This window comes from Labeo rohita, chromosome 7, assembly GCF_022985175.1.
Source record: "Labeo rohita strain BAU-BD-2019 chromosome 7, IGBB_LRoh.1.0, whole genome shotgun sequence".
Classification (NCBI taxonomy): Eukaryota; Metazoa; Chordata; class Actinopteri; order Cypriniformes; family Cyprinidae; genus Labeo; species Labeo rohita.
Genome location: NC_066875.1, coordinates 31719940 through 31732704, shown reverse-complemented (window position 1 = coordinate 31732704; position 12765 = coordinate 31719940). Strand labels below are relative to the sequence as shown.

General features: G+C 36.3%; 1 protein-coding gene across 5 annotated transcripts in view; it reads left to right on the top strand.

Moving 5' to 3' along the window:
- Window positions 1–10780, top strand: part of apba2b (amyloid beta (A4) precursor protein-binding, family A, member 2b) — a 100415-nt gene extending 89635 nt beyond the window's left edge. For all 5 annotated transcript variants that reach the window (XM_051114552.1, XM_051114551.1, XM_051114549.1 and 2 more), the window contains 5 exons: window positions 2017–2196; window positions 5898–6110; window positions 6363–6482; window positions 6559–6699; window positions 9372–10780. In XM_051114552.1, coding sequence (XP_050970509.1) covers window positions 2017–2196; window positions 5898–6110; window positions 6363–6482; window positions 6559–6699; window positions 9372–9443 — 726 coding nt within the window. In that variant the 3' untranslated portion in view covers window positions 9444–10780. The remainder of the gene's footprint in view (window positions 1–2016; window positions 2197–5897; window positions 6111–6362; window positions 6483–6558; window positions 6700–9371) is intronic.
- The last annotated feature ends 1985 nt before the right edge of the window (window positions 10781–12765 follow it).

The window sequence follows — 12765 nt, the reverse complement described above, 5'->3', positions numbered from 1 at the left end:
GAGCCTTGCACTTATTTATTTTTACTAAACCTATCTTTAATATCACATCTTAGCAGTGTCACAAAATGTATCATATCATACAAGTTGTTATCATCCTAAAAACAAGTCTAAACTTTGATTAACTTTGCTTAGTTCTTCCTCTGAGTCCCATTTAAATCAGTAGGTCCTCCGCCTGTCTGATCACTGCTGGTGTGGGTTTTTTTTTTCTTTGTGTTTTTATCGTAACTGATATAGATGCTCAGTTCTCTGAATATTCCAGAAGCAGCCGTGCTTCCAGTGCAAATCAAAGCCAGCACACATGTTGGGATGTTAGATTATTAATGGTATGACCCCTACCTGTGCGCACGCCGCCTGAGGGGTACTGTTAAATCAAAAAACAGCCACGATCATTAGCAGAGGGAGTGAACTTCTTTTCCACCGCACCTCTTTAGCATTCTACTGCCGACAGTCTGATATAATAGCCTTTATCCAGCAACTTTTCTACTTATACAGAAAATTTGAATGAGGTTGTAGTGCTTGAAATAGGCTACTGTATTCACATTTCACAGTGCTGTAGCACCAGCGTGGCTTCAAAGACGATAGCTGGCACTTATGGAAACCGTTCCAAAAATGTAAACCTGTTCTAGAGTGAGAAATCAATGTGCAATAATACAGTATGAGTGAGCAGATTCACAAAACATCAAATCAGTGAAGTGAAAAAATGACACAGTGTTCATCTGCTGCATTGATTTGCAGTATATAAATGTTTTTCAGGTATTGAAAGGCACATAAGTTTATATCCAGAAAAACTAATGTGCTTCTAGGCCAGAGTACAACTGAGCCTGGTTTCTCCCAAGGTTTTTTTTCGAATTTTGGTTCCTTGCCACTCTCGCCTTGCTTAGTTATGGCTTAAAATGTTATTGATTTTATTGCACCGACACTGTTGGTTGAGAACAAAACTTAGACTGAAATGAGCTGGATAATAACACTATTGTCTTCTTTAGAGCTGTTTTATTAACTTTGTAACATCTAAACTTATTGAACTGAATTGAATCAAAAGTAAACTGACTTGAGCTGAGTAATGACACTATTGAATTCTGTAGACCTGCTTTATAGTTATATTGAATTTGTTTCGTAAGTGATGAACTTTGCAACATTGACATTCCTACTGAACAGAATTAAATCCACACTGAATTAAACTGGGCTGAATAATGACACTATTGAGTTCTTTAGAACTCCTTTATTTAATTTCTTTCATTATGGATGAACTTTGCAACAGTGACACTGTTATTATACTAAACTGAATCAACAATGAACTGACTTGAGCTTAATAATGGCAATATTGTCTTCTTTAGAGCGGCTTTATGGATGAAATTGAACTGGTTTCATAACTGATGATTTTTGAAATTATTATTTCCTGTTTATTATTGCATAAAGGTAAATGCGACTTGACCTGCTTTTGTCTTTAAAAGGCTCATAATAAAATATATATGACTCTGGACCACAAAACCATAAGGGTCATTTTTTTAAATTGAGGTTTATCCATCATCTGAATAAATAAGCTTTCCATTGATGTATGGTTTGTTGGGACAGGACAGTGTTTGGCTGAGACACAACTGTTTGAATATCTGGAACATGAGGGTGCAGAAAAATCAAAATACTGAGAAAATCGCCTTTAAAATTGTCCAAACGAAGTTCTTAGCAATGCATATTACTAATCAAAAATTATGTTTTGATATATTTACAGTAGGAAATGTATAAAATATCTTCATGGAACATGATGTTTACTTAATATCCTAATGATTTTTGGCATGAAAGAAAAATGGATAATTTTGACCCATACAATGTATTTTTACCTATTGCTACAAATATACCCGTGCTACTTAAGACTGGTTTTGTGTTCCAGGATGACATATGTATAATGATTTATTTCTGTTTACCTCTAGCATGCAACCATTTTATAATTAATGGCAAAATGTATACATGGATTGATTTTTGCAGTTGGTTTCACCTGGTTTTCTTCTCCAACATATGCAGGCCCAGCTAATAGCACAGTCCATTGGTCAGGCATTCAGCGTGGCCTACCAGGAATTCCTCAGAGCCAATGGAATCAACCCAGAGGACCTGAGCCAGAAAGAGTACAGCGACATCATCAACACACAGGAGATGTACAACGATGACCTCATCCACTTCTCAAACTCTGACAACTGCAAAGAGGTCAGCTGGCCGATGCTTTCTTCTGTATTATGTGTTCTCTCTGTGTTAGAACACAGCTGACCCGGCACATCGATGCTGTTCTGCTCAATACAAGTGGGATTACTAGAAAGCTGTGGACAGTGATGACAGACAGCAGTGCATTTCGTTTGTTGAAACAAAACCACTGGTAACATTTTAGCTAGCTTCTAAAGCAGCTGCTATGTTTAGGTGGCCAAACATTGGCATAATTTATTTACTTTCCAAACCTGTATGTATTTCTTTCTTCTGCTGAACACAAAAGAAGATATTTTGAAGAATACTAATAACGAGTTTTTTTCCCCAAATATTGTAGAACAAAATGGGATTCAATACATGTTTGATTTCCTACATTCTTTAAAATATCTTTATTTATGTTCAACAGAAGAACAAAACTCTATACAGTACAAGTTGGGAACAGTGTGAAGGTGAGCAAATGATGACAGAATTTTCATTTTTGGGAGAAAATCTCTTTAAAGGAACAGTTCACTTCCAGAACCAAAATTTACAGATAATGTACTCACTTGTCATCCAAGATGTTCATGTCTTTCTTTCTTCATTTGTGAAGAAATTGTTTTTTGAGGAAAACATTTCAGGATTTCTCTACATATAATGGACTTCTATGGTGCCCCCAAGTTTGAACTTGCAAAATGCAGTTTAAATGCAGTTTCAAAGGACTCTAAACTTATCTAGCTAAACGATCAGTTATTTTCTTTAAAAAATTACAATTTATATACTCTAGCTCTGTGTGCATTCTGGTTCATGACAGTTAGGGTATGTCGAAAAACTCCTATCTTATTTTCTGATCCAACTTCAAAATCGTCCCACATCGCTGTTTTACCTTTTTTTGTAAAGGGTGTTTGACCCTCTTCGCATGTTGACTTTCGGTACTTCTGCAGCGATGTAGGACAATTTTGAAATCGGAAGAGAAAATGAGATGGGAGTTTTTCGACATACCCTAACTGTATTGAATTAGAATTGAACCAGTTAACACAAAGCTAGACAAGATGAGTGTTTGAGGTTAAAAAGTATATAAATTGTAAACTTTTTTGGGAAAATAACCAATCGTTTTGCTAGATGAGACCCTTTTTTTCAGCTGGGATCATTTATAGCCCTTTGAAGCTGCATTTACACTGCATTTTAGAAAGTTCTAACTTTCAGGCACCACAGAAGTCCATTATATGAAGAGAAATCCTGAAATGTTTTCCTCAAAAAAACATAATTTCTTCATGACTGAAGAAAGAAAGACACAAACATCTTGGACGACAAGGGGATGAATACATCATCTGTAAATTTGTGTTCTGGAAGTGAACTACTCCTTTAAATGTTTTGCTTATATAATGGCTTATATAAAGGATTTAACATAGTGTTGCGTGTTCTTAGCCAGAGGAGACTGGTGCTTTTCATAAGTGTGAAAGCACAGATGTCTCATAATAGAAAAATGTGTACTCGGATCATTTTTGGTGTCTATGATGTTAATTCTCAAAGCTGTTTCTCAAACTTCTTCTAAACTAAATGCTCCAATATGAAAAATGTTAAATTAAATGCTCCAAAGAAGATGTAAAATCTCTCTCTGAGCACTTTGTGTTCAAATGCTGTCATTCACATAAAACACAGTTTCGGTTATTGACAGTTTGTTGCACAGTCCCACCCATCTGAGAGCTCACCCAATTGTCAAATTAAGAAGCCAGTCTTCCAGATGGGACACAATTACAGTGATTTAAATCCTAGTGTCCAATAAATCACTAAATGCTTTTCCAATGCAAATAATGCTCATGGACTCCCAGTTAAGCACAACATCTGAGCAACACACAAAATTATGCGCACACAGATTCATTAAACTAGATGATGAGCAGCATGATGGTAATGTACGTTTTTATTGAATTTTTATTCTCTGTAATATTCAAATTACGATTAGGTTACTTCTAGAATGAAAATTTCCTGAAAATTTCGCTTTGTAAACACTGACCTTTCTAATGTAACTACGAAATCTGTGAGTTCAAGCTAGTGCAAGTATATACATTTTTATTTTGTTTAGAAAATGACTAGTCGTTTTGCTACATAAGACCCTTATTTCTTGGCTGGGATCATGTAGAGCCCTTTGAAGCTGCATTAAAACTGCAATTTGGACCTTCAACCCTGCTGATCCCCATTGAAGTCCACTATATGGAGGAAAATCCTGGAATGTTTTTCTCAGAAACCTTAATTTCTTTAAAAGAAATGTTTTTTAGAGCATCAAATCAGCATAGAATAATTTCTGAAGGATCATGTGACACTGAAGACTGGAGAATGCTGAATATTTGCCATCACTTGAATACATTACATTTTTAAATATATGAAGAACAAAGAAACAAACAAACAAAACATAATAATAATGTTTATTAAAAAATTTCACTAAATTTTTGTTTTACTTTATTTTTTGTTTAACAGTTGCAGCCTTGGTGAGCATAAGAGACTTAGAGTAGAAGTTCACTTCCAGAACAAAAATTTACAGATAATTTACTCACCTCCTTGTCATCAAAGATGTTCACGTCTTTCTTTCTTCAGGCGTAAAGAAATTATCTCTGTATAGTGGACTTCTATGGTGCCTGCGAGTTTGAACTTCCAAAATGCAGTTTAAATGCAGCTTCAAAGGGCTCTAAATGATCCCAGTCGAGGAAGAACGCACTTATCTAGCGAAACAATCGGTTATTTTCTAAAAAAAAAAAAAAAATGATAAAATCACAATATATATATTTTTTAACCACACATGCTTTTTTTTTTTCTAGCTCTGTATGCATGCTCTGTGTAATCCGGTTCAATACAGTTAGGGTAGGTTGAAAAACTCCCATCTCATTTTCTCCCCCAACTTCAAAATCGACTTTGCTGTTTTACATTTTTTTGTAAAAGGTGTTTGACCTTTTTTTGCACGTTCACTTTGTAAACACTGGGTCGGTACTTCTGCAGCGATGTAGGATGATTTTGAAGTTGGGGGAGAAAATGAGATGGGAGTTTTTCGACATACCCTAACTGTATTGACCCGGATTACACAGACTACGCATGTGCATCACAGAGCTAGACAAGACAAGCATTTGAGGTTAAAAAGTATATAAATTGTACTTTTTTTTTTTTTTAGAAAATAACCCATCGCTTCACTAGATAAAACCCTTCTTCCTCAGCTGGGATCATTTAAAGCCCTTTGAAGCTGCATTTAAACAGCATTTTGGAAGTTCAATCTTAGGGGCACCATTATATTGAGAACATTCCTAAAATGTTTTCCGCAAGAAATATAATTTCTTTACGACTGAAAGAAGACAGACATGAACATGACAAGGGGGGTGAGTAAATTATCTGTAAATTTTTGTTCTGGAAGTGAACTTCTTTAAATATTAAAAAAATTTGTCACTGCCACATTTTGATGACATTTTAGGGAAAACCATACTTTGCATGAAGTTTGGGTATGACCATGGGTCCAATGCACCAAATAACGTAATTCTGAATTCCCAAGGCTGTTCTCTATAACACATACTGTACCCTAGAGGTTGAGGTTGTGCTGTTTTGAACTCCCACACTGTCAGTCTCATGTTATCAACGGAGTGAAATTGTTTCCTTGATTGCTTTCTTCTTTTATGGCCTTTTATTGGCAATCAACTACAATCCCTTGCCTATGCCTGTGTCTCACTCTCTCTATTTCTCTCCTCCCACAGTTGCAGCTGGAGAAGCAGAAGGGGGAGATTCTGGGCATAGTTATTGTGGAGTCTGGCTGGGGCTCTATCCTACCCACCGTCATCCTAGCCAACATGATGAATGGAGGCCCTGCCGCCCGTTCTGGGAAGCTCAGCATCGGTGACCAGATCATGTCAATCAACAACACCAGCCTGGTGGGGCTGCCTCTCGCCACCTGTCAGGGAATCATCAAGGTGTGCAAAGGGGTTGGGCTGTCACAGTGCGCAGTGGGCTGAATCTTGGCTTGGCCATCAATCCATCTGTGTTATTCTGAGTAGCTGGTTATTGAGGGTCTGTGGTTTAGGGCTGTGGAACCACCACAGGGCAATCAATAAAGTGCTTACAATCTTGATTTTCTATTGTTATGATCCAGTGTAATAATAACAGTGCAGGTGTGATCGCATTGACAAATATAATCACATGTATGTTTTGTATACTTCTATTAGGGCCTGAAAAATCAGGTGCAGGTGAAGCTAAACATCGTGAGCTGCCCTCCCGTAACCACAGTTCTCATTAAGAGACCAGACCTCAAGTACCAGCTGGGGTTTAGTGTGCAGAATGGCATTGTGAGTATGGAGGAACAAGAAAGTATTAAAATATAACTCTTACTGTTAAGTTCAACATTTGTTTTGTGCTCCTCAGATCTGTAGTTTAATGCGAGGAGGGATTGCAGAGAGAGGGGGCGTGCGGGTTGGTCATCGTATTATCGAGATAAACGGCCAAAGCGTTGTGGCCACAGCACATGAAAAGATCGTCCAAGCTCTCTCCAATTCTGTCGGCGAGGTGAGTCCTATACATATACTGCTGTTCAAAAGTTTGGGATCAGTATGTTTTTTATGTTTTTAAAGGTGTTTCTTATGCTTATCAAGGCTGTATCTATTTGATCATAAATACAGAAAAAAAATAATTTTGTGAAATATTATTGCAATTTAAAATATCAGTTTTCTATTTTAAAATACTTTAAAATATAATTTATTCCTGTGAAGCAAAGCTGAATTGTCACCATCATTACTCCAGTCTTAAGTGTCACATGATCCTTCAGAAATCATTCTAATATGCAGGTTTATTATCAGTGTTGGTAACAGTTGTGCTGCTTAATAGCTTAAATAAAAAGTTTAAAAGAACAGTGCTTATTCAAAATAGAAATTTTGTGTTACAATTTACACTACTATTTAAAAGTTTAGGGTCAGGACATTTTTTTCTTTTTCTTTTAAAGGAACTGATACTTTTATTCAGCAAGGATGTGTTAAATGGAATAAAAAGTGACTAAAGATTCTTAGACTTCTAAGATTTCTATTTTGAATAAATGCTCATTTTTTTTCATGGAGTCTCTTTTTATTTGATTAAAACAAAATTTGATTAAAAAATAATATTGTGAAATATTATTGCAATTTCTAATATTGGTTTCCTGTTTTAATACATTTTAAAATATAATTTATTTCTGTGACACAGCGCTGAATTTTCTTCAGTCATTACTCCAGTTTTTATTCATCAAAGAATAAAATATATTAAGCAGCACAACATCAAATGTATCAAATAAATACAGCCTTGCGGAGCATAAGAGGCTTTATTAAAAAGCATTAAACATCTTACTGATCCAAAACTTCTGAACAGCAGTTTACACTACCATTGAAAAGTTTTAACATTTTTAAATGTTTTTGAAAAATGTCTCTTATGCTCATAAAGGCTGCATTTATTTGATTAAAACACAGGAAACATAGTAAAATAATTTAAAATATATATTTTCCATTTTAATACACTTACAATATAAATATATTTCAGATTTTTTGGGTCACATGATCCTTCAGAAATCATTTTAATATGCTGATTTGATGTCACATTTCAATTTAATGCATTCTTGCTAAATAATAGTATTTATTTCTTTTAAGAAAATCCAACTGACCCCAAACTTTCAAACAATAATTCATATCAGAAGGTATAACAAATAATGTGAGTAGAATAATATATTGTGTTTAGTCTTTAGTAGAAAAATACATAGTATATAAATGCCAAGTTCTGTCATGAAACTCTACATAGCGCAGGTTGGTGGGTCGTTAATGCAAACTGATGATATTCACAGCGTTAAACTACTTGGCACAAGCTGATTGGTTCATGCTGCATACATAGCCAATAAGCTTGCTGCTTAACATTTATATGGCTGGTTAGCATTCACTAGAGCACTTTCAGAGTTACTTTAAAACCCTTCACCTTCCCCAGCTCCACCTGTATACTGTAGATCTGCTACAGGTTATTATATATGCTGTTTGCGCAGCAGCTGTATGTCTTAAAGGAAAACTCCACTTTCAGAACAACAATTCACAAATAATTTACTCACCCCCTTGTCATCCAAGATGTTCATGTCTTTCTGTCTTCAGTCATGAAGAAATTGTTTTTTAGGAAAGCATTTCAGGATTTTTCTCCATATAATGGACATTGGTGCCCCGATTTTGAACTTCCAAAATGTAGTTTAAATGCAGCTTCAAATGGCTCTAAACGATCCCAGCCAAGGAAGAAGGGTCTTATCTAGCGAAACGATCTGTCATTGTTTTCGAAAAATAATTTTTTTTATACTTTTTAAGCACAAAAGCTCATGTAGCACAGGCTCTGGGATGCGCGTTCACATACTATTGAATCATGTCGGAAGGTCACGTGGACGTAGGCGGAACTACAGACCCAGTGTTCACAAAGCGAACGCGCAAAGACTAAGAAAGTGCAAGTAAGTCAAACGCTGTTTACAAACAAAAAGGCACAATAATATCGGACAAGTCTAAATTTGTAGGAGAAAATAACATGGAGTTTTTCGACATACTCTACCTTTTTGAGCTGGAGTACACAGACGATGAACTCGTGATTCATAGTAGTGATGGAAAGTTCGGATCATTTTACCGACTCGGACCTTTGAGTCTCGTTCAGCAAAATGAATGAATCTCGTTCAGCAAAATGAACATGACAGCCCAATAAGATGAACGAACAACTTGAAAAACCCGAAGACTCGAAACAGGTGAACTAATTCCAGTACAGAACCTAACAGGATGTTGTGCATGCGCGACTGAACGAATCACTCCCTGAGACAACTCGTTCTTCCCCAGTCACATTAAAGATTCGTTCAAAATGAACGAATCATTCAAGAACGTGCATCCCAGAGCCTGTGCTACACAAGCTTTTGTGCTTAAAAAGTATACAAATTTTTATTTTTCGAAAACAATGACAGATCGTTTCGCTAGATAAGACCCTTCTTCCTGGGCTGGGATCGTTTAGAGCCCTCTGAAGCTGCATTTAGACTACATTTTGGAAATTCAAATTCGGGGTACCAATGAAGTCCATCATATGGAGAAAAATCCTGAAATGCTTTCCTCAAAAAACATCATTTCTTTACGAATCTTCAGAGAGTTGTCATGATAGAAACGCTAATAATGCTTTTTAGTAAAAAGAGATGTTTCTATGTCCCGAAACAGATCCACATGAAGACTATGCCAGCCGCCATGTTTAGACTCTTAACCGGTCAGGAGACCCCTATGTATATATGATCTGAGGTGGACTTCAGCTGAGATACACAACCCTGGGCACTGGGAAATGTCAGAATGCAGCAGTCACCTTTCTCCTTTTATCTTCACCAAAAATAACTCCCATCACTCTTGCTGTCTGCTAACGTTACTTAAGAGATATGGTGTGTCATTTCTGCATAGTGTGGATTCTTTTTGATTTGTCATGTCTGCTCTTGGGTGTGTGCATAAGTCAGATTACAGAGAAGATGGAGTCGATGCATCTCAAGTCCTTTGTTCGTGATGAAGCCCCCCGCTTTGTACATTTGATTTTGATGCTACTCTTTGTTTAATTTATTTACAATTCTGTACGTGTGGACATTGTTGGAGAGATGCAGGTTCGTTTTGTAAATATGTAATCGTTATATCAATATCAGAAAGGAATGGAAAAGCCAGAGTGAGAAGTCCAGACAGGAGAAGCCCAAAACATCACGCCTAGCGACCATTCCAGAATGTTATGACATAACATTATTTACTGGATATTATACATAATCCATTTCTGTTGTCATTGAATTTTACATTTATTCAAATCAAATGCACACTCAACCAGTAAACCTTCCCTTACATATAAATAACTGAACTTACTACAGCAAATAATTCCGTGGCATGACATTTTTTTTTTTGTTAAAATATGCTCAATAAGTACACAATACATACTCCAGACTCATCCTACAGTGAACTTTGCAAGACTGATTAGTATCAGCAGGGAAAGGAGAATCGTTTTACATCGCCAGCCTTCATCAATGGATAAATGTCATCTAGTGGGCATTAAAGAGCCAATTTTGAGAGTAGTTTTTTACATACAAGCGAGTGAATCTTTTGTAAAATACCGTATGTACACAATTTCTGGACTTCTCCCATGCTGTAATAATCAAAACGTTCTCTTGCCATGCTGTAAATGAAGTTTGTTTTGAACACGAAAAACATTGTATGAAATTTAAGAGTTTATTTTTTACGTGTGCTTTTTTTGTGTATGCCCAGCTGCAACTCATTCGAGTCAGTGGTGAATGTAATAGTGTTGTTAATAGTGCGTCCACTTCCTTAATCAGTATTAGAATGTCTGTACATAAACGTTTACCTTGTTTAGTACTGTGTCCACGTAGAAATCACTGTTAGTCTCATTTTATCTTTGTCAGGCTTTGGCCTTGGGGAAAATAAGAAGACACTGTGACCAAAAGCCTTACCGCTGCGTAAGATAGCTTTTGAAAAATAAAAAAAGAGACATGAAACAACTAATAATACATGAACATGAATACCTGTCTGCATGCATCTTAAAATGACACTATGGCGAAATAACAATAAAGTGTAACATAAGCCCTTCATGTCGTGTTCCCTTTGATTCTCTGGCAGCTTCGGTTGGTTTATTTGGGAGCTGAAGAATTGCTGGAAGCCTGAGTGGGTCATACAACCTGGAAGCTCGAGTCAAAATCCATGCCAAGCACTTCTAACAGTGGCCAGCTTCCAAAACTTTAAAATAGCTCCCTCGCCTCATATTATGGATCTAATGAGCACAGATTTGAGTCGCACAGTTGGAAATCAGTTCAGGCAGCTCACATTTCTCAGACACTGACATAGTCAAGAAAAGGGGAAAAAAACAATAATGAAAATCCTTTATCTGATCTAGAGCGAGATTAGAGGGACATTGGCAAGCTTTATAGCAAGATTACGAGACAGCCTATTCATTAATGAGTGTGTATGAGTTCAATAAATAATCCTTTGCCAATTTTGAAGATCACTGCACCCCCTAGAGGTTATTAAAATACACTACATCTGTGAACATTGAAGAACAAAAACACGATTTACAAATATTAGTAAACTGTAAGCACGACCATCTATTATTAGTTTAATTTTAATACGGTTCATGATTCTGTAATTTCAAATGGATTTTTTTTTAATCTTTGATTTAGGACTATATTTAAAAAATGTAAATATAGATGCTAAATTTCATCCATCATAAACATAAATGGTTCATTTTCTTTCTTCAAATGGGAAGTCTGCTCCCATCTCTTTAGCCTTGACAAGGCGATAAATCTACAAATACAGATTAAAAAATAAACTTAATATGTACAATTTATACATGTATAATTCGCTTTTATACATACTGAATATATACATTAACGCTTATTATTACCCATGGCTTTGGCCGCCAATAAAGACGCTAGTTCAATTAATCCCATGTTGATGAAAACAAGCATATAGTCTATTTTTTTTTGCTATAACTAGTCACACATAAGTACTGTTATACAAATGACATTCTGAAAATATAGCACACTACCACTGATATTAAATTAATAAACACCAGCTGTTTTCCCTTCCTGACGCACTTTTAGTAGCAGTGGCCATGAAGTCAGAGGTCATTACACTGATTGGCTAGTTAATGTGTAACAGTTGCATAAGTATGCACAATCATTATAGACAAGTGACCTGCACCACAGAAAGGCAGGTCACAGGGGCTAAATATGACGTCATTCAGTTCGATGCAACCCGCGGACATCAAAAACAACCCGCCGCAACGGTGTTCAAGTAGCCCAGTTCCGCGGGAAAACCGCTGACTTGGCAACACTCCCTGGTGAAAAAAACAGCATATGCTAGTTAGGTAGGTTTTGATGCTGGTTTATGCTGGTCCTTAGCTGGTTTATGCTGGTCCTTGACCAGCAAAAACCAGCAAAGGACCAGCCTAAACCAGCTAAGGACCAGCATAAACCAGCAAAGGACCAGCTTAAACCAGCATCGAAACCTACCTAACCAGCATTCCAGTATCAAAACACACCTACCAGGATATGCTGGTTTTTTCACCAGGGCTGATGGCAATGCCACATGAGCACCGAAAAATTATTAATAAATATGAATTTTGAATTGTTAATCATCATTCCAATACATTTGGACATATTACTTAGTGGCAAATCTATACCATTTGGTCCTGTTTCCAGAATGGGACGTTGTTCCTGTTAAAGATGCAGAAAAATCTGCAATTATAAATTGCAAATGCAATCAGAGTTTAAATCTTCAACTACAATTCATCAAATATAATACCAATCTGAGATCTCCTTTAGAGTGCACGACCACAGAGAGGTTGTCTTTATCCATTTTATTCAATCACACACATACAGTTCAGTAGTATTTGCTTGCATAATAATTTGGTTCTGTATGGAGCACAAACTTTCACTCACACACAATGACATCACTATAGTACACATTGCAGTACACATCCTCCTGTTTTTTCAGGGCATTCAACTCAATCAAAACTCCGCACTGGAGGAAAACACGGGGTCATTGGATGCCCATTGTCAAAAAGTTGATTTAATTC